The sequence below is a fragment of the Oncorhynchus kisutch genome, linkage group LG10, assembly GCF_002021735.2.
Source record: "Oncorhynchus kisutch isolate 150728-3 linkage group LG10, Okis_V2, whole genome shotgun sequence".
In the NCBI taxonomy this organism is placed as follows: domain Eukaryota; kingdom Metazoa; phylum Chordata; class Actinopteri; order Salmoniformes; family Salmonidae; genus Oncorhynchus; species Oncorhynchus kisutch.
Genome location: NC_034183.2, coordinates 48,303,674 through 48,326,829, shown reverse-complemented (window position 1 = coordinate 48,326,829; position 23,156 = coordinate 48,303,674). Strand labels below are relative to the sequence as shown.

The window sequence follows — 23,156 nt, the reverse complement described above, 5'->3', positions numbered from 1 at the left end:
TTCATTAAAAATCCTACAATGTGATTTTCTGGATATTTTTTCTCATTTTGTCTGTCATAGTTGAAGTGTACCTATGATGAAAATTACAGGCCTCTCTCATCTTTTTAAGTGGGAGAACTTGCACAATTGTTGGCTGACTAAATACTTTTTTGCCCCACTGTATATCTTTCATCTTTCAAGGGGGGAACATTGTAGATGAGGGGGAGTACATAAACTGTAGACCAGGGTTTAGTAGAATACTTAGTAGATGGCTGCAATGCTGGCAATACAGAAAATAATCATACTGTACAATCCTGATGAGACAAATCTTAAGCTATAGCCTCTCATCTTGCAGCTTGAGTGGAGTGTGTGCCTGTATTTGGTTTCCAGGGAGGGATAGACATGGAAATGGAGGAGCAGGTACAGTATAGTATGCATCTGATGAGAGAGGGATTTCCCCACAGACAAGACCAGCACTCAGATCAAACAGAGAATCCTACATCTGCCCGCGTCACAGAGACACCTGGGACCATAACAACTCACATCAAAACCATGAAGGGGAGAGAGAGGCATAAATCATCCTCTACAGAAGTGACAACTTAATAACCACATCACATTCATACTGTATGGAGCATGGACACACATATTCCTACAAAACACACACACACACGTTCATACCAACATACACGTACAGTACATTCTTATACCTCTTGCCACATACAGATACGTAACATACATAACATAAAACAGAAAGGTGAACGTTTCATGCACGCATACACACAACGATGGATCGTTTTATAAGAGGGATAGTTTTATACACAGCAGATAAATGAACAGCATTCAGCTATATTAAATCTGAAATGTTGAACACCTTTGCACACTCACACTCACTGGCCTTGTCTAGATCCCATTTCCTCCTAACAGAGAGAGCTTTATCGGCCATTGAGAAATGACAGCACTCGCTAAAATATTTGAGGGCTTTTTCCGAGATCCAAAGGGGGTCAAGGGTTCCCGGGCTAACTTTTCATTGCTCTTGGTATTTACTTTGATTCCCTTTTTCCCATTGTGGCTAGAGTGGTTAAATAGCTAGCACACTGTATTAAAACGCCTCAATATAAATGTCCTTAATATCAACATAAATATGAATGTTGCTAAGCATTAAAAGCTACCCTGTTTTGGGTTTGTTTACTTTTTTCCGTCAGAGTGGGGAGGTTGGTGTAGATTGTTGTTGGCAGTGGAGCCTCAGGCCAGTTCAGAGTTGAGTTAAGGTCAGTCCTCCTGCCTAATTATGGTCCATTAACCTTTGGTGTTGTTCTTACCTCCAGCCCTAACATAGGCCTCGACTCGTATTCCACTTCAGTCCCCCCATTCCCCTCTTAAACCTCTACTCTGACCCCCCACTAGAACCCAAATACTACTTTTTCCCCGACAGAGACTTTTGAGGGTCAAAGTATGATGTCCTCCCTCTCAGACGAGATGGTCTACACAAACAGATGTTAACAGATGTTACAGCTGTTACTGTATGATACGGTTCAGTAAATGACTATCGTGGTTATCTTGTCTCTCTTATTTCTCTCTCTATTTTACACTCTTCTTTCTCTCTCTCCCTCACTCGCTCTCTCTAACTCACTCATCCTTGTTCTTTATCTCTCTCTCTCTCTCTCGTTCGTTCCGTCATTATCATGACTAATACTTCCACCAGTGACTTGACTCATAATGGATATGCCATACAGCTCGTGGCCTTGGATAAACGTGTGAACGTTATGTACATAGGACCACACACACACACACACACACACACACACACACACACACACACACACACACACACACACACACACACACACACACACACACACACACACACACACACACACACACACACACACACACACACACACACACACACACACACACACACACACATATATATATATATATATATAGCTCAACAGCTCAGTTTCCTCCATCGATTGCAGGCAGAACAGAAACAATGGCATATTATTCATCAGGCTTTAATTAGGCACCTTCCGGCAGCAGCCCTACTGGTGGTCATGTGTGGTCAGCAGAGACTATGGAACTAGTCTATATTCTTTCAACGCAACCTCCAAAGCAAATGGAGAACTTGGCCATAACTGCAGGCACCACATATTATTGTGTGTGTTTCCATTGTAATTATGGAGTGTGGTGTTGTGTGGAGTTTGGCATGCTTTCTTTCTGAGGAAGTATAAGGTGACTCCCTACATACTGTATGAAACTGAATTTAAATATAACATCATTCTAAAGCTCATATAAATTTGTCCTGAGCTCATGTTTAAGGACAATGATCACGATGTGATACGAGAGCAAATGTCCATTAAAGGCAGAGAGCCTGAAAGAGGCTGGACAGGGAATAGAGTTCAGCCTTGACACAGTTTAGCTCATCCAAACTAGCTCATCCAAACTTCACCTCTGGCCCTCTCTTTAAAACCACAATGTTTCACTGAACAGTTTTTCAATCGGGACCGATTCCTCTAACACCCACACACAGCTTCTATGAGCCTCAGCGCAAAATGCCAAACACAGTCACATCTCTGTCTTTGAGCAATGAACATTTCCTCCCTGACCGCAATGTGGTTTTGTCCCTGGCAATTTACAGCAAAGCACTGTATTATTTTCCCATTATATTAATGACATACTTATCTGCTAACAAGTGATGTGGTGTTTCTCAACCCTGTTGCTGAAGCTCACTCTGTGAGCTAGTTCTTTTGGCTGTGACTTCTTCCTCTCTCTTTTCTCCCTTTTCTTTTTCTCTCCTCTTTTTTCCGCTTTCTCTTTCTACAGTATAACGAAAACTATAAAACAAGTGACACATGTTTTAATTTGCAATAATAGAGATGTATCAACAAATCGAATCAACTTGTAAGCATTGCATCCAGTCCATAATGTTGGCTCGCTATTTTGGGGTTTAAGTCTAAGTGAGTCTACGTTTGCTGAGTCACAGGCAGTTTTGCCCAGAAATGTTCCATAAACATTAGCAGATACTGTAAGGAAAGGTTATAATATCTGAGACACCCCATAATATAGCCCATCATGTCAAAATGGAGTTGTGTTTTTAGAATTTGAAATTAAAAATTGAAAAGATGAAATGTCTTGAGTCAATAAGTATTCAACCCCTTTGTTATAGCAAGCCTAAATAAGTTCAGGAGTAAAAATGTACTTAACAAGTCACATAATAAGTTGCATGGACTCACTGTGTGTGCCATAATAGTGTTTAACATTATTTTTGAATGACTACCTCATCTCTGTACCCCACACATACAATCATCTGTAAGGTCGCTCAGTCAAGCAGTGAATTTCACACACAGATTCAACCACAAAGACCAGGGAGGTTTTCCAATGGCTCACAAAGAATGGCACCTATTGGTAGATGGGTAGAAATAAAATAAAACGCAAACGCAGACATTGAATATCCCTTTGAGCATGGTAAAAGTTATTAATTACACTTTGGATTGTGAATCAATACACCCAGTCACTACAAAGATACAGGCGTCCTTCCTAACTCAGTTGCCTGAGAGGAAGGACACTGCTCAGGGATTTCATCATGAGGGCAATGGTGACTTTACTACTCTGTGACAGGATAAAACTAAGGATGTATCAACAACATTGTAGTTACTCCACAATATGAACCGAAATGACAGAGTGAAAAGAAGGAATCCTGTACAGAATAAAAAATATTCTAAAACATGCATCCTGTTGCAATAAGGCACTAAAGTAGACCTGCAAAAAATGTGGCAAAGAACTTAACTTTATGTCCTGAATACAAAGCGTTATGTTTGGGGAAAATCCAAAGGCAACACATCCCTGAGTACCACTCTTCATATTTTCAAGCATATTGGATGCTGTATTGTGTTATGGATATGCTTGTCATCGACAAGGTCTAGGGAGGATTTTAGGATAAAAATGAACGGAAAAGAGTTAGGCACATGAAAATCCTTGAGGACAACTTTTACCCGTAGAGAACCGTCTACTCAGATGAATTGTGCTCATTTAATGAAGTTAGACCAAAGTTGAATCAATGTATGCAAGGTCACATAATGATAGTATTCTACATAACATAACCAAATATAATAGCATAGTATAACGTTACTGTAAGACAAAAACACCAGCGCAATTTTCTTTCATGTCGCCAAAAGTAGGCTATGCTAAAGTACTTAAGTAAAAATACTTTAGAGTACTACTTAAGTAGTTTTTTGGGGTATCTGTACTTTACTTTACTATTTATATTTTAGATTACTTTTACTTTAATGCATTCATAAAGAAAATAATGTACTTTTTACTCTTTACACTTTCCCTGACACCCAAAAGTACTCGTTACATTTAGAATGCTTAGCTGGACAGGAAAAGTGTCAAATGCATGCACTTATCAAGAGAACATCCCTGCTCATCCCTACTGCCTCTTTGGCGGACTCACTAAACACAAATGATTAATTTGTGAATTATGTCCATGTTAGAGTGTGCCTCTGACTATCCGTTAATTTAAAAAACAAGAAAATCATGCATCTGGTTTGTCTAATATATATTTTTTATACCTAAGTATATTTAAAATCAAATATTCAAGTAGAATTTTACTGGGTGACTTTCACTTTTACTTGAGTCATTTTCTGTTAAAGGTATCTTTACTTTTACTCAAGTATGACAATTGGGTAATTTTTCCACCACTGCAGTTTGTTAACACCACCAGCTCTAAAATTCACCCACTGTACAGTACATGATTCCAAACAACATTGTAGGCTACTTTGAAACAACAGTGTATAACTCAAAAAGTTCTAAGTTCATATCCCCATGAAACTGATAGAGATCAAATGATTGGTATGCAGATTCTGCATGGATGTTTAATGGTAAAACTTGAAGAATTATCTTTCACATCTTTTGAATGAGGTGGTGTTTTTGTCTTACAGCAAAGTTATACTGTGCTATTACATTCGGTTCTGTTATGTAGAATACTATCATTATGTGATCGTGCAGACATGGATTCAGCTTTGATCTAACTTTATTAAACAAGCACCATTTGCCTGAGTAGCCTGTTCTCACCGCATAAAGTAGAGAACATACACATGTGCAGAACATGATCTGCACATGTGCAGAAGCTTCAGGATATTTAGTCTGCCAGAGTTGTACCAATTAACTAAGAATAAATATTGCATTTATAATAATAATTAGAAAAAAACGTTCTTTCTTGCTTCAGAGGATTTGCTTTGATTTTGTTGCCTGTATGCTCTAAGTCTGGCCTATTTATTTGTATATTCACAAATACACTAAGTGAACTGCTACTGTATGTTAATGCAGCATTTTCTCCGGTAATATTCCAAAATACACTAAATATTTCCCCGAAGTATACATTTTTCCCACAATGCAATGTAATTTATGGTAATATACTATATTCAGTTTATAAACATGTTACTGCTGATTATACAGTAATTAACCATGACATTAACAGGATTTGTTTTACAGTACTTACAAACATCTGTGCTAATAGGCTATTAAAAGTATGCTGAAATCGCCATTTCCTGGTTGCTAAAATTATAATAGTTCACCTAATTTCAGTTTATTTGACAAACAAGCAAGTGTAGAGTAGTGTAGAGAATCTTTGTACCATCTAAACCGCTGTGAAACATATTTTCCATAACCAAAAATATTATATTTTCAGCTGTTTGAAGCTGGTGTACAAAACCGAAAGTAAAAGATGCAAAAACTAAACTTAAGAAAGGAAAGCTTAGAAATGGGGCACGTAGAACATATCTACCTCTTCTTAAACTTGCTTTCAATGAGAATGACAGATCTATAACACACATTTCTGTGTGAATTTGGTTGGGTCGCTCAAAAAAAATACATATTGCAGCTTTTAACACATGATTGCAGACATAACCTCTTGCAATAACTCATACCAGACTTCTCCTTTAAGACCTTTCCCTCAAGACGCAGTAGCCCAGTCAGTCCTTTTTATATAGGCCCTGCCTTCAGGGGGCGGGAGAGATACTGTACAAACTCTAGGAAATCAGCTCTCCTGTCCCATGCGGTAGCGGTGTAATCAGGAGGGAACAGGGCTGACGCGCACCGCGCCACAGAGAGCTTTGGCTATTGATAAGCCTGTGACGAAGGAGCGTACAGCAAACTCCCATTGTATGCTACCACACTTGTGCTGCGCTTAGAGGCGCACCGCACCGTGCGTTATAAGGAGAGAATAACCTCATGTAAGGCTACAACGCGTGGAAAAGGAACATAAAAAGGGATTTTAAATCAACTTGAAGTGTTGATGTCTCGAGGGATAACCTAGCATTAGCCTATACTAAAGTGTAAATAACATTTGACTGATCTAGTCTATAATATTGTTTGGAAGCTTTGTTTTATGTATGCAAGTCATTTAAATTGGTCAGAAGATGTTTTTCTCATTACATTGATTATTTTTTTAGGATAATGTTTGAAGTTTATTTTAAAGCCATCGGCTATAACATTTGATGTTTTAATTTCACACTAGGACTTTTACTGACTCGAATTGTGTGATACCAAACTATCTGAGACTATCATCCCGACCGCAGGAGATTGTGTTTGGAACACACCACCAAAAAGTTCCTTGGGGATTTAATACATCAATTCAAGATGGACCAAATCATCTTTAAAAAAGTCGCCTTACTCCCCAAGTCCCCTGACAGTGGAATTTCGAGCTCGGTGGACGTTCTAAGTGGGAAGCGTATAATTGAGTAGGCAACAATTGCTAATTGACTGGATATACTTTGCTGAGACAAGCGTGGGTGTCCGTCTGCTCGCAACGCCAGGAGTTCCAATTCCACAGAGCGAGCCGCTGTCCCTGCGCTTAGTGCTGAGGGAGAGACTCGTGCTGTTTCCATAAATGCTTAGTCTATCGCGGAGAATCCAGCCTGGGCAGCAAGATGAGCTCGTGGGTTTGGGTTCAGCTGCTCGCGTTGTTTGCGACATGTCTGCGGTCGGGCAGCGCAGAGGTATGTGACGGAGTCAATTAATTAAAAATGTAGGTCTAATTGCCCATTCAACGGTTCGTTGCCAAATATATGTTTTTCTGTTTAGTTCATTTTCTTTGTTTAATTTCACTGTGAATGTTAACATTAGGGACCATTATTGAGCATATTTGATACCAGGGCCCAATTATTGACCATTGTTGAATTTCAGGATCATTGTATTTTAACAACGTTTGCACTGGGGCTTGTGTGCTCTCTAAACAAAAGGCACCAAAGTGTTACATTCAGTATTGTTTTGTACAAAATAAATGTGAACCAGGCCCCTCACCCCTCCACTTAGTGTATGGCTGTGGCCTACAACCACATGCACTTGTAATTATTGAGTAATTATGAAGTATATAGCAATTAAGCTGCGTCTTGTAAGTTAAACTGCACATCATCTAAACCACACCTTATGCCAGCTCATCTCATGGCTTTAATGCTTCTATATAAAATATATTTTGAAACGGTCCTGAGTTTCACTTCAGGCTGTGAGGGCCTCATGGCGAGGACATCCGATTGGGCCCTGCTTGGCAAGGTAACCATAGAACAGGTACAGCACATGGCAGACCCGTCTACAGAACATAAACTTCTTATCGTCCAGAATCCCAAAGTGAAAATAACAATCTTTCTCCATTAACCTGCATTTTCTGTGGTACACTTGGGGCACATGCTCTGATGATGCGCTCATTCGTTGGGCCCCATAACTCCCCAACGCTTGTCCACATGCTCATGATCAACATGAGCCCCTCTCCAGATGTCTAAACTCATAAACCTGTCGATAAACATCATATGAGTGGAAGGTGGAGGCCATGTAAAATCTCACCAGACCCATCCTGAAGCATGCCTGGGAGCTAAGCAAGACCAAATGTGTGTGTTTGTGTGTGTGTGTCCACAGGATATTCGACAGGCTAGCAATAGGATGAGCGCTTGTCACAGCAACACAACTATAAATCATTCTAATCATGCTATGGCTGACTATTGTCTTGAGTCATTAAAAAGAATAGGAAAACATTTTTTAACTCAAGGAGAGAGGGGCTTCGTCTCGACTGCTAGAGTCGATTCTATGTACTTTGTATCGTAGCATACACAGCAAGTATCCTACAAGTTCCTTTCCCAGGATACGTCCTGCATATGACACATGTCAAGTGCATGGTGAATTATACCATGGTGAGTCCTGTCTTTAAGAGAGGCGATATAATTAAAGTATGAGGGTCGCATTTTGATAGGCTTGAGAAGAGGCCAAAGAGGCCATAAATTTAATATAATAATATACACTGAGTGTACAAAACACTAAGGACACCTGCTCTTTCCATGACATAGACTGACCAGGCGAATCCAGGTGAAAGCTATAATCCCTTATTGATGTCACTTTGTTAAATCGATTTCAATCAGTGTCAATGAAGGGGAGGAAACAGGTTAAAGGAGGATTTTTAAGCCTTGAGACAATTGAGACCTGGATTGTATATATGTGCCATTCAGAGGGTGAATGGACAATACAAAATATTTAAGTGCCTTTGAACGGGGTATGTTAGTAGGTGCCAGGAGCACTGGTTTGTGTCAAGAACTGCAACTCTGCTGAGTTTTTCACAAGTTTAGAGTGTGTATCAATAATGGTCCCCCACCCAAGGACATCCAGCCATCTTCACAACTGTGGGAAGCATTGGAGTCAACATGGGCCATTATCCCCATGGAACGCTTTCAACACATTGTAGAGTCCATGTCCCACCGAATTGAGGCTGTTCTGAGAGCAAAAGACGGGAGGGGGTGAGGGAGTGCAACTCAAGGTTAGGAAGGTGTTCTTAATGTTTTGTACACTCAGTATATATGCCATTTTGTGGACACCTTTATCCAAAACAATTTACAGTCATGCGTGCATACATTTGACATACTACTGGTCCCAAGAATTTAACCAACTATCCTGGCATTGCAAGCACTATACTCTACAAGCTGAGCTACATTGGACCATCTTTGGGACATTCACAGGAATTGGCAGTAGTGGCTGTGGGAAGGGACTGTAGTGAAACGAAGCTCTGACTATGACAATATACACACACAGTCTTCAGTTATGGGAAATGAATGTTTAAACAGGGTGAAATTCGGCGCACCCCTTCTTTGCTGGGTTTCCTTGAATGCAATTCAGTTGCTTTCATGCTATCAGATCTATGACTTCCTCTAGTGTGTCTTTTTCCCCAGAGCTGCCAGTGGTGTCCACCACATTTGTCATGTCAAAGACTAGGCTTTTGGAGGCAGCCTCGGAAGGACGCAAAAATAACATCCCAAATCATATGAATTGCCCAGAGGACAGGTTGTTGGAGGTGTCAGTAAGGATTGATTAGAAGGTATTGTTACGTATAGTTGAAGTAGTTCTCTGTCATCTATACATCCTCCCATCCAGTGGTGTATTGGTGTACATGCCTATAGCTAGTTAACATATGAGGTGTCTGAGGTATACCACCAGGGAATTCCCTCAATCATCTATATCAATCAAATGTATTTATGAAGCCCTTTTTACATCAGCCAATGTCACAAAGTGATATACAGAAACCCAGGCTAAAACCCCAAACAGCAAGCAATGCAGATGTAGAAGCACGGTGGCTAGGAAAAACTCCCTATAGAAAGGTAGGAACCTAGGAAGAAACCTAGAGAGGAACCAGGCTCTGAGGGGTGGCCAGTCCTCTTCTGGCTGTGCCGGGTAGAGATTACAGTACATCGCCAAGATGTTCAAATGTTCATAGATGACCAGCAGGGTCAAATAATAATACTCACAGTGGTTGTAGAGGGTGCAACAGGTCAGGTCAGGTGCAACAACCTCAGGAGTAAATGTCTGTTGGCTTTTCATAACCGATCATTCAGAGTTAGAGACAGCAGGTGCGGTAGAGAGAGAGAGAGTCGAAAACAGCAGGCCCGGGACATAGTAGCAAGTCTGGTGAACAGGTCAGGGTTCCATAGTCGCAGGCAGAACAGTTGAAACAGGAGCAGCAGCAGGTGGACTGTGGACAGCAAGAAGTCATCAGGCCAGGTAGTCCTGAGGCATTGTCCTCTGAGATAAGAGAGAGAAAGAGAGAGAGAGAGAGAGGGAACATACTTAAATTCACACAGGACACCGGATATAACTCCAGATATAACAGACTGATCTTAGCCACCCAACACAAACTATTGCAGCATAAATACTGGAGGCTGAGACAGGATGGCTCGGGAGAAACTGTGGCCCCGTCCGAAAATACACCCGGACAGGGCCAACCAGACAGGATATAACCCCACCCACTTTGCCAAAGCACAGCCACCACACCCCACACCACTAGAGGGATATCTTCAAACCACCAACTTACTACCCTGAGACAAGGGATAGTATAACCCACAAAGAACTCTCCCACGGCACAAATTCGAGGGGGGCGCTCAAGTGGGTTGAGTGGGTTACCATCCACCACTCAAGTGGGTACTACCCACCACTGCGACCAGTGTGCTCTCGTTGGCTGGCTCTCATTACATATTCGTCGCCAAACCCACTTGCTCCAGGTCATCTATAAGTTTTTGCTAGGTAAAGCCCCGCCTATCTCAGCTCAATGGTCACCATAGCAACACCCACCCGTAGCACGCGCTCCAGCAGGTATATTTCACTGGTCATCCCCAAAGCCAACACTTCCTTTGGCCGCCTTTCCTTACAGTTCTCTGCTGCCAATGACTGGAACGAATTGCAAAAATCACTGAAACTGGAGTCTTATATCTCCCTCTAACTTTAAGCATCAGCTGTCAGAGCAGCTTGTACCTGTACACAGCCAATCTTTAAATAGCACACCCAACTACCTCATCCCCATATTGTTATTTATCCTCTTGCTCAGAAATTCTAGGGACAGTAAGGAGGCCTGCATCTTGTGACTGCAGCGTACATGTAGGTATGTATGGCAGGACCAAATTGGAAAGATAGGTAGGAGCAAGCCCATGTAATGCTTTGTAGGTTAGCAGTAAAATCTTGAAATCAGCCCTAGCCTTAACAGGAAGCCAGTGTAGAGCGACTAGCACTGGAGTAATATAATCACATTTTTGGATTCTAGTCAAGATTCTAGCAGCCGTGTTAAGCACTAACTGAAGGTTATTTAGTGCTTCCTCCATGTAGCCGGAAAGTAGAGCATTGCAGTAGTCTAATCTAGAAGTGACAAAAGCATGGATTAATTTTTCTGCATAATTTTGGGACAGAAAGTTTCAGATTTTTGCAATGTTACGTAGATGGATATGTTCAGATATGTCTTGATATGTTCGTCAAAAGAGAGATCAGCGTCCAGAGTAACGCCAAGGTCCTTCACCGTTTCATTTGAGACGCAGCCCCCATAATATTATTAATTGTCAGATCCAACAGAATATCTCTTTGGACTTAGAACTAGCATCTCTGTTTTGTCCGAGTTTAAAAGTAAAACATTTGCCGCATCCACTTCCTTATGTCTGAAACACAGGCTTCCAGGGAGGGCAATTTTGGGGCTTCACCATGTTTCATCAAAATGTACAGCTGTGTATTGTCTGCATAGCAGTGAAAGTTAACATTATGTTTCCGAATGACATCACCAAGAGGTAAAATATATAGTGAAAACAATAGTGGTCCTAAAACGGAACACCAAAATTTACAGTTGATTTGTCAGAGGACAAACCATCCACAGAGACAAACTGATATCTTTCCGACAGATAAGATCTAAACCAAGCCAGAACTTGTCCGTGTTGACCAATTTGGGTTTCCAATCTCTCCAAAACAATGTGGTGGTCAATGGTATCAAAAGCAGCACTAAGGTCTAGGAGCATGAGGACAGATGCAGAGCCTTGATCTGACACCATTAAAAGGTAATTTACCACCTTCACGAATGCAGTCTCAGTGATATGATGGGGTCTAAAACCAGACTGAAGCATTCCGTATACATTGTTTGTCTTCAGGAAGGCAGTGACTTGCTGCACAACAGCTTTTTCAAAAGAAATTGAGAGGAATGGAAGATTCGATATAGGCCCATAGATTTTTATTTTCTTGGTCAAGATTTGGCTTCTTCAAGAGAGGCTTTATTACTGCCACTTTTAGTGAGTTTGGTACACATCCGGTGGATAGAGAGCCGTTTATTATGTTCAACATAGGAGGGCCAAGCACAGGAATCAGCTCTTTCAGTAGTTTAGTTGGAATAGGGTCCAGTATGCAGGATTTGAGGCCATGACTATTTTCATCAATGTGTCAAGAGATATAATATTAAAAAACTTGAGTGTCTTGTTCCTAGGTCCTGGCAGTGTTGTGCAGACTCAGGACAACAGAGCGTTGGAGAAATAGGCAAATTTAAAGAGGAGTCCGTAATTTGCTTTCTAATGATCATGATATTTTTGTCAAAGAAGTTCATGAATTTATCACTGCCGAAGTGAAAGCCATCCTCTCTTGGGGAATGCTGCTTTTTAGTTAGCTTTGCAACAGTATCAAAAATACATTTTGGATTGTTATTATTCTCTTCAATTAAGTTGGAAAAATAGGATGATTGAGCAGCAGTGAAGGCTCTTTTTTGATACTGCACGGTACTCTCTTTCCAAGCTATCGGAAGACTTCCAGTTTGTTGTAGCGCCATTTCCCTTCCAATTTTCTGGAAGCTTGCTTCAGGGCTCGGTATTTTCTGTATACCAGGGAGCTAGTTTCTTATGACAAATGTTTTTTGTTTTTAGGAGTGCGACTGCATCTAGGGTATTACGCAAGGTTACATTTAGTTCCTCAGTCAGGTGGTTAACCGATTTTTGTACTCTGACGTCCTTGGGTAGGTGGAGGGAGTCTGGAAGGGCATCTAGGAATCTTTGGGTTGTCTGAGAATTTATAGCGCGGCTTTTGATGATCCTTGGTTGGGGTCTGAGCAGATTATTTATTGCGATTGCAAACGTAATAAAATGGTGGTCTGATAGCCCAGGATTACGAGGAACAACATTAAGATCCACAATATTTATTCCACGGGACAAAACTAGGTCCAGAGTATGACTGTGGCAGTGAGTAGGTCTCTAAACATGTTGGACAAAACCAAAGCCTTTTGGAGTGGGTCTGAGGACTTTTCCACGTGAATATTAAAGTCACCAAAAATGTAAATGTTATCTGCCATGACTACAAGGTCCGATAGGAATTCAGGGAACTCAGTGAGGAACGCTGTATATGGCCCAGGAACCCTGGAAACAGTAGCTATAACAAGTGATTGAGTGGGCTGCATAGATTTCATGACTAGAAGCTCAAAAGACAAAAATGCTGTAATTTTGTTTTTGTAAATTGAAATTTACTATCGTAAATGTTAGCAACACCTCAGCATTTGCGGGATGCGCAGGGGATGTGGTCACTAGTGTAACCAGGAGGAGAGGCCTCATTTAACACAGTAAATTCATCAGTCTTAAACCATGTTTCAGTCAGGCCAATCACATCAAGATTATGATCAGTGATTAGTTTATTGACTATAACTGCCTTGGAAGTGAGGGATCTATTTTGAAATCTGAGATATCACAATCTCTTTCAATAATGAGAGGAATGGAGGAGGTCTTTGTTCCAGTGAGATTGCTAGAGCGAACACCGCCATGTTTAGTTTTGCCCATCCTAGATTGAGGCACAGACACAGTCTCAATGGGGATAGCTGAGCTGACTACACTGACTGTGCTAGTGGCAGACTCCACTAAGCTGGCAGGCTGGCTAACAGCCTGACCTGCACTCTCTCATTGTGGAGCTTGAGGAGTTAGAGCCCTTTCTATGTTCATAGATAAGATGAGAGCACCCCTCCAGCTAGGATGGAGTCCGTCACTCCTCAGGAGGCCAGGCTTGGTCCTGTTTGTGGATGAGTCCCAGACAGAGGGCCAATTAACTACAAATTCTATATTTTGGGAGGGGCAGAAAAGTTTTCAACCAGTTGAGTTGTGAGACTGCTGTAGAGCGCATCACTCCCCCTAATTGGGAGGGGGCCTGAGACAATTACTCAATGCCAACACATCTTTCTAGCTGATTTACACGCTGAAGCTATGTTGCGCTTGGTGACCGCTGACTGTTTCATCCTAACATCGTTGGTGCCCACGTGAATAACAATATCCCTATACTCACCAGTTTTAGCCTTAGCCAGCACCATCTTCAGATTAGCCTTAACGTTGGTAGCTCTGCCCCCTGGTAAACAGTGTATGATCGCTGGATGATTATTTTTAAGTCTAATACTGCGGGTAATTAATGGAGTCTCCAATGACTAGGGTTTTCAATTTGTCAGAGCTAAATGGTGGGATGCTTTGGCGTCTCAGACCCTGTAACAGGTGGAGGAGAGACCAGAGAAGGCTCGGCCTATGACTCCGGATCGTTGCTTAATAGGGAGAACCGGTTGAAAGTTTCTGTCGGCTGAATGAGCGACACCGGTTGAGCATTCCTACAGCATTTCCCTCCAAAAGCCATGAGATAATTGTCCAGCTGCAGGGACTGTGCGAGGGGATTTATACTACTATCTGTACTTATTGGTGGCACAGATGCTGTTTCATCCTTTCCTACACTTAAATTACCCTTGCCTAACGAATGCGTCTGAAGCTGGGCTTGCAGCACGGCTATCCTCACCATAAGGCGATAGTTCTCCCGTATATTATGAGCACAGAGACTACAATTAGAAGGCATAATGTTAATGTTACTACTTAGCTTTGGCTGGTGGAGGTCGTATAGAACCATGTCCAGATAAAGCATCTGGGTGAAAAAGTTGATTGAAAAAAGTCCAGCTAGGGAAAAGAATATATATATTAAACAAGAATTAAAAAGTAAAAACAACTAACCGCATAGCAGCACGTAAACAAGTCCACAAGTGTGTCCCGGAAATGAAATAGATTCATGTGTCCTAACTCACTTGCCGGAGAGAAAGGAAACCGCTCAGTCATTAATATATATCCCACAGAATGGAGTCTAGCTGTATAATGTAATGTCTGAATATGTTTGTGTGTGTTCCTATAAACATATGCATCAACCATGTGCTCATAGGCATGGTTTTAGGGATTGCATGTGAGAATGTGCAGTGTGCACATGTTCACCCCTATGTGTGTGTGTGTGTGTGTGTGCATGCGTTTGTGCATTTGTATTTTTTTTGTGTGTATATACACTTGCGTGCTGGCAGGCAGAAAAACTAGACCCATAATTATGTATCATTACTCCTTACCTCTCTACTCCTATAGCCTGTACCTGGCATTCCTCAGCTCAACCCACTTCCCATGAAACATCACTAGGGCTTTTCCCAGATGGCACTGTATTCTCTGTTTAGTGCACTACTTAAGTCCGATAGGGGTCTGGTCAAAATTAGTGCACTACAGTATGTATGAAATACGATGCCAGTTGAGATGCAACCTAGGCCTGTCTCTGTTCAGAGAAATGGAGATCTACTGTATGAACGCTCTAAAATAAGTGCCTGTCTCAGCCTGTGTGATCTGCAGAATGACCGTAGATTTTAGAAGACACTGACTGTTCCAGAACTTCCACGTGACTCAGTCAGATGCTTATTTGTGTGTGTGTGTGTGTGTGTGTATGTGTGTGCGCGCGTGCATGTGATTTAGAGTTTTGATTTAGAGTTCACCAAATTAGGACCAGTGTAACTCCTGGACTCCTATGGTATTATAGGGTAAATGTTATGATTTTCTGTTTACGTCAGGTTTGTTTAGCAGTTGCACGGGGTAAAGTGTTTATTTCATTTTTCCTGCTCAGACACAAATCGCCATGACAGTGGCCACCCTATGAACAAAGGCCCAGACCATAGTGTGCAGCCAGCACAATTTGAATGCGCCCCAAATGCCACCCTATTCACTTTAGAGGGCACTACTTTTGACCAGGGCCCATATGGCTCTGGTCAAAAGTAGTGCATTAAGGAAGTAGGTGCTTTTAGGGCCTCAGCCTTAGACTGGGGCCAAGGAGAGGAAATCACTGGGATGGCTCCTCAGGGGCATCACTACATAAATAGAGATGTTAATTTAACTCATGGCATTTTCCTTTTGTATGACTTGACTTTGTGCAGTGCCCAACAACAATGGGGAAAAGTCAATGGTATGTACATGAATAGTGTGTGAATGCCGTTCACGGATGGCTTCTTCCTCCTCAAACGGCTCCCCAAAGGGCTTCGGCTTATTCTCACAAGAAACTGAATGAATTAATGCAACAGACAGAGGTCGTTCGGCTTGTGTTAGCTCCCTGAATTAATGCCTAGACATTAGCTCAACAGGCTAACCCAGTTTTGTGGTGTGCAGGAGACCCAGGATTCGAACCCAATAGGTCAAACAGTGGTAGACCCAGCTAGCAAGAGTTAATATCTCCATCGATGCAACTTCTTCTCCTTTCTTCATCTACCCCTCCATTATTCCCCCTGATGTCCATCTCTCTGTTCTGATCCACCTCTCCTCCTCCTCCTCTCAATCACTCCATCCCCCACTACTTCCTGAACCCTTCCTGACTCCTGTGACCCCTAAGTAGTAGCAGATGAGGTGACAGAGGCCAATAGTCATTCACCCCCTCTTAGTGGCCATTGTGAATCCAAGCAGCCATTTCCTTCATCCTCTTGTTTCATTTATGATTAGGGGGGTAAGTTGGGTTACCCCCTAACCAGAGAAAATGTATGGAGTAAAAAGCACATTATTTTCTTTAGGAATGTAGTGAAGTAAAAGTAAATCATTTCAGAAATAGTAAAGTAAAATACAGATACCCCCACAAATTACTTAAGTAGTACTTTAAAGTATTTTTACTTTTAAAAAATGTAGAAATAAAAAAAGTACTTATTTAACTAGGCAAGTCAGTTAAGAACGAATTCTTATTTACAATGACAGCCTACACCGGCCAAACCCGGACGACTATGGGACTTAGATGCAGTGCTTTAGACCGCTGCGCCACTTGGGAGCTTACATGTACCAATGCTGTTGTCCCTTTGCTTCCGTATCTACACAGAATAAATTGGGAAACTGAAAAATATCGGATTTGGGAGAATCTAGTTTTATTCCCGTCTTATCTCTTTCTCTCAGGGGGATCCTCTCCCTCCAGGTTTGGTGGAGCTGGTTAGGAGCAACCCTATCTCTTCCATAGAGGACCTGCAGCTGCTGCTGCTCAGTGACTCCGTAGGTAAATATCTCTAACGTTGTACTATACTGATACTCATCAACATGCATATGCCATTTAGCAGAATTTGTTTACAAAGAGACCTACTGTCATAGGTGCATATATTTTAACGTATGGGTTGCCCCGGGATTCAAACCCACATCCTGGTTTCCAAAGCCTAATACTCAATCAACTGAGCCGTACAGGACCACAAGCCAACCAGACACACTGGTCACGCCAAGAGATGGAGGCTCTCTCAGACTAACTAACCCGACCAACAGAGACTGAGGGAAAAATAATGAAAACTTTGGTCACATGATGCCCAGATTTCATTCCCAACAGGGACAGGAGAAAATCACACACAGTAAAATACTACAAACAGAATCTCACAGACTGACTAACAGACAAACCGTCAGACCCACAGGGGCACAGAGGGCAGAAAGACTTCTTAAATAGATACACATATTGCCCAGATTTGATTCCCATCGTTGAATAGCGAACATCACACACAGTAAACAGTATATACAAACTCAACGAGATAAGAGAAACAAAGAGTGAAGTATTCAACGTCTCAAGGTACAAAAACATACAAACATGAGGTTATGACAGAAACAAATTCCCACACAGACATATATTACAGGGAAGTTAAACATAAACAATGCTTCAAACTCTCTCATAAACACACACATGCACCATACACAGAAGCGTGCGAGCACACACACGCACACACGCACACACACAGAGTAAAAGTCATAACAATAAACAATTGAAGTAATGAGTTGATTCGATCTGTAAACTAATATTGGAGTGTATTGTTTTTTTTCTCAGATGAGGATATTTCGGAAGATTTTTTGCCCAGTGGACAACACTCCAACAACACTAGCAACCGACTACCAAGGAGTCTGGGTGAGTTTGCACCTTGCTCATATTTCTCTGACACTAGGCTATAATTCCACATATTTCCGTCACTCATGTTGACCTGGGTGGTTTTGGACAGCTGTATATAATCCAAACTGAGTTGCGCAATGCATGTTTTGGTAAAGAAACATCTAAAGTATGTCACCGATTCATTAGTTATTTGCTGAACAAACACAAATACGACGTGCAACTCCAAGTTACACTCCAAATAGTTCAGCTGCAGCAAGTACAGTATGGAGACTCATGCATACACTGTTTCAATAGCATGTGATTTCTTTAAACAGCATAAGTAATATAAACAGTGTAAGTATAATTAGTGTAAACTAAATGTTTTCTACACTGTCCCATCTTATGAAACCTTTAAGTTATATGTGACTTAAAAAAAAAAAAAGACGTTTTAAATGGTCTGTTTGTCTTTGTTGTCTCAGACGCCCAGCCGGCTCAGCAGGCGCTATGTAAGGTGAGGACAGAGGTGATGGAGGTGACCCGTGCCATGTTGGACCGCAGCAACGCCAACTTTATGTTGTGGCCTCCCTGTGTAGAGGTACAGCGATGCTCCGGCTGCTGCAACACCAAGAGCCTGCAGTGTGTCCCCGTGCTGACGCACACCAGGCACCTACAGGTACATATACACCATCCCCCATCTCAACCCATGTCCCCTACCCTGAAACTTTTGCCCAGGTTGTTTCTGTAGAGAATGTTCACAGCTAACTTAGGCCTACCTGGTCAAATAAAAGGTTAGTCATTACATTATTATAATTTTTTTAAAGCGGTTTAGTCATTTTGAATTCTGCACTTCCGCGGAGCTAATCTCCTCCACCTCCTCCTCACTAGGTGATGAAGATCCAGTACGTGGAGAAGCGGCCCAACTACTCCAAGGCCGTCGTCTCGGTCCACGACCATGTGGAGTGTCGCTGCCAGCCCACCCCTCGCCCCCCGGCCGTCCCCAAGAAGAAGTCCATGCCCCGCAGACAGCAGAAAGACAACAAAGGAGAGGGGCATCCAGCCAAGGCCAGATCCAAGGAGGAGCTGCACCGCAGAGATGAGCTGAAGCACAACCAAAGGATCCAGCTGGAAGACCTGCTGGACCAGCACTGGAACCCCAAGGACACCTCCTCAGACGCAGGGGCGGGGAAAGGGGGCTATGGGCTAGACCATGACAAGATGGATCCTCAGTGGGTACTCAACGCCACCAGCCAGCTGGGAGCTAAGGAGTGGACCGAACGTCGACATCACGATGACATGGAGGAGGGGAGAGACAGTAGTAGTGTCAATGTCACTACAACCGCAATGGACATCGACATGGCACAACTTGACCACGAGAAGAGAGACGGGGTCGAGACACGAGGGGACACACTATTTAACATCACTGAGGGTAATGTCAGTAGGGGAGATAGGCAGCAGGGAAGTCTGAGTCTCAGTGAGGGGGGAGACCAGGAGACACATAGACAACCCACACAACCACAGAGTCCCTCGCTACGCACCAACACATCAAAGCAACAGCGACATGGGACCAACTCCTCCTCAGAGGAAACCAAGAGCAGAGAGGGAGCCAATCAAAGAATGGAACAGCGATTCTATCCTACGGAGGAAACCAATCAGAGGCCCGAGAGCAGATTCCCTCCCCTTGAGGAAGCCGATCAAAGACGTAAAGACAATGAGACCCCCGATTCAGAGAGGAGGCTCCAGCACGCTCTCCAACTGGAACAGGAGAAGCTGGAGGAGGAGAGGAAGGAGCTGTTGTTACTCCACAGGAGACTGGACGATGAGAAGGTGAGACTGCACCTGAGACGGGAGCAACAGAAACAACAGCAAGAAGAAGAGGAGCAGAAGTACCCTCGGCCTAATCATAAACATCATCAAACTCAAACCACCACACAAAGAACAGGTAGACAGAGAACATTGTGAGCTAGCATGTGTTTTGGACTTATGTTTCTCAGTTTAAATTGTATTCCAAACTGCATTCTTGTTCTCCCAGACACAGTGTCGCCCACTTCAACGCGAGCGCCCTCAGGCCTGGCTGGTCCCCGGCCACCTGCTTGGCCCGGCCCACCTAGGAAGAGAATGAGGAAGAACAACCGCAAGCGCATCAGCAAGGCTGCAATGAGAGCAATGCTAATGTAGAACTTACAATCTCTCTGCAGGTAAGAGAGTTTCTATCCGTTCTAACATAAATACTTCCAAACCCATTCAAATACTTTCCAAGTACTTTCAAATACCAACACTTTAAAATACTTTTTGGGGGAAATTATTTACACACAGTTTTCAAATACTTTCAAATACATTCCAAAGTAAAGTGTATATTCATATACAAAAACTACGAGCCTGGTCTAGAATGTAACCATTTAAAAATATATATCTGTTTCTCCTTCTCATCCAGGGAGTGAGGCGCTCGGTCTTTGTTCTGGACAATCCAGTGGCGACACCGAGCAGTTAATTCCTTTCTTATGAGTTAATATTCATGTGTCAGTAACCTGCCCTTCCTGTGACCGTGAGGTATTCCCTAATAGTACTAATGATTGTCTGGTGAACCCAAAACAACCCATGGACAGAAAGAAATATGGGACAAGAAGAATGGGATGTAAATACATACGAGGCTGAGGTGATCCATCAACATTTGTCTGATCCGTCAAAAGATGATCTCCTTTTAACAACAAGATGTTCCCCTAGTCGGATCAAGAACAGTGGAACGTTGGAACAGAACATTCAAACAACATTAGGACTTTGGGAGATATCATTGGAACACTGAAAGAACGTTGGAACGTTCACAAGGATGTCGGACTGTTGCTGGACAGCGCTATTGGACCTCCCTCATGACTTTTCAACGGCGTAGTAAAACCACTCCGATCCGTAGAGATCAAGTCGGTTAAAAACTCTTTGTATGCTCTTCCGAGGCATGGTTCATTATAACTCCCAAGAAGTGGACTGATCACGCTTGTCAACAAGCATTTTTTTTATGTCCGTCCAAATCTCCAATTTTTCTATGAGCACGAGATACTGAAAATACGTGTTTTTGGTTGAAAATCTATTTCAAAAGTACATATTTCAAAAATGTTGCTCACTGGGTTCCGACATGGAAGAATACATTTTCTTTTTCCGACTAGAAAGAATACACTGGTAGAGGACCAGGAAAATACCATGGCGGGCAGATATTACAGGGACAATGAGAAAGAAATGTTGACATTTAAATGAGCTAAGTAAGACAGTTGGAATGACTGGTAGTCTTGACTGATGTGAGCAGTATCCCTACATTGTACTTAAGCTGCTCTATATGTTCCAACTACACAGCAAAGATATTACATGTCTCAATAGTTACACAATGTCGAATCTCGTTTTCTATAAAGATATTTAATTGTATTTAATTTGATCTGAAACACTGGAACTCCATCAACAATTAATGCACAGGTTTGCATTCTCATGTTCAGCTGAGGCTTCTGCACTTCTTTCGGAGAGTGTGGTTAAAGACGCAAGGTGCTATACAGGGGTTGTGTTACACCTTTATGTTAGTTTTTAACATTATTTATTCCTTATATCACATAGGTCTCCTGTGTTCATTATCAATAGGATTACTACATATGAAGCATTTTGGGGGTTGAATATCGACCCCTCTTCCAGTCTCAATATAATTTGAGCTGTCAGCCTTTGTGCACACAGGCCATAGTATAGATTCAATCAGATCAAGCATTATCTGACGATAGCAGACAGCCGCATAGCGGATGTTTTGGCGGTTTTAGAGAAGGTTTGGCGCCGTCAAATTGGCTCAAAGTCAGAAAATAAAGTGTAGTCTATATAGAAATAATTACACTCAAGTTAAAAACGTATTAAACATTAGGATTTCTATCGTCCTAATCAAGGTGTAGATTACAACTCAGTGTTCCAACTTGTAAACAAGGCTGCAAAGCATTTCTGTTAATGAGACTCAGCCAATGGCAATGTCCACTTTAGGTATAATGCCGGGAGCCACTTACGGATTTGACGAGCGTACATATATATATATATATACTGTATGTTACAGGAGAAGGTCAATCTGGGAAATGTATACGTTCCCAACAGGAAAGGAGCCAGCGTATGTTACAAGTAACTACAATGTAACTACAATGAAAAGCTTTGAAAAGGGAAAAGGTGTTGTCTGTTGCCTGCCATTCACTGTCTATATGATAGACAAGTTATGGTAATGACTTTGTGTCGTTGTATAACTTTGTGTGTCAATGTGGGTGTGCATGTGTATGTGCATGTCTGTGCTCAAGCGTGTGTAGAATTTGAGTGTGTATGCCCATTTGAGTGTTAGAGTAATTGTAAGTATGTGAACAGAATCATATTTATGCGTTTGATCACTAACACTCATGAATCCATAAGTCAGGTAGTCCCTTATTCACAATGCTCATTGCTAACCAGTCCTTGTCTGCATAGGGAACAGTAGAGAATCAGACCTTGTGTATCCCGAGTCTGTGTGTTACCTTATTTAATAAAGGCAGACAGACACAGCAAGGGTACTGGAATAGGCGCCATTGTAATTTTTAACACAGAGAATTATGCACTATGCACTCTCTCTGTCAGTTTGTGACAGCACACACAAACACGCCCCAGACTGAGACCGCAGTATCGTGACCCAGCTAAAGCAGGGATTGTGGAGAAATCATACAGTGTGACAGTAATCCTAGTTTTAACACCCCTTTGCTACAAAATGTTGACATTTAATATCGATTAACAGTAAGTTGTCCTAAAAAAAAAGGGTTTGAGCTTTGTTTATTAGTATCCTATGGATTTTACAAGGAAGTTTAGTAAAACTATTTGGTGAACAATCTAACACTACAATTTGAAGAGAAGAAGTGCCCTGGTAAAAGTTTCAGATAATAAAATCAGCATGGGTTAGATGTGTCAAGCAAAGAAGCTCAGTGCTTGTATGTGGGCAACTGCAGGTCACCTTGGTATAGTTTGCTCACTTCAAATAACCTAACTACCAGCCAAATATAGAACATGTGGCATATTCCAGAATGCCTTCTTTCAACTGTAATTAGTTATTGTCTGTTTTGTTTTGAGTTATCAAAAAATGAATGTTGTGATAATTGCCACTTAATTCTATTTTGATATGATTATAAAAAAAACATATGTGAGAAAGTGTACTTGGCTGTGAGCTTATATCCTGCTTTTTGTGTTGTGGAGTAAGAGAAGCTACCCAC

General features: G+C 42.0%; 1 protein-coding gene across 1 annotated transcript; it reads left to right on the top strand.

The window, feature by feature from the left end:
* Positions 1 to 6,038: 6,038 nt before the first annotated feature.
* LOC109898283 (stress response protein NST1-like) lies at positions 6,039 to 23,091 on the top strand. Its single transcript, XM_020493198.2, has 7 exons — positions 6,039 to 6,977; positions 16,986 to 17,082; positions 17,887 to 17,964; positions 18,405 to 18,598; positions 18,811 to 19,864; positions 19,955 to 20,120; positions 20,357 to 23,091. The coding sequence occupies exons 1-6, from the start codon at positions 6,909 to 6,911 to the stop codon at positions 20,098 to 20,100; spliced, it is 1,638 nt and encodes a 545-aa protein (XP_020348787.1). The 5' UTR covers positions 6,039 to 6,908; the 3' UTR covers positions 20,101 to 20,120; positions 20,357 to 23,091.
* The last annotated feature ends 65 nt before the right edge of the window (positions 23,092 to 23,156 follow it).

Bases quoted from the DNA above. Each gene is read 5' to 3' on its own strand.
- LOC109898283 (XM_020493198.2), top strand. From the start codon at position 6,909: ATGAGCTCGTGGGTTTGGGTTCAGCTGCTCGCGTTGTTTGCGACATGT. The intron at 18,599-18,810 runs GTACATATACAC...CCTCCTCACTAG, and splicing joins CGCACACCAGGCACCTACAG to GTGATGAAGATCCAGTACGT. The intron at 19,865-19,954 runs GTAGACAGAGAA...TTGTTCTCCCAG, and splicing joins AACCACCACACAAAGAACAG to ACACAGTGTCGCCCACTTCA.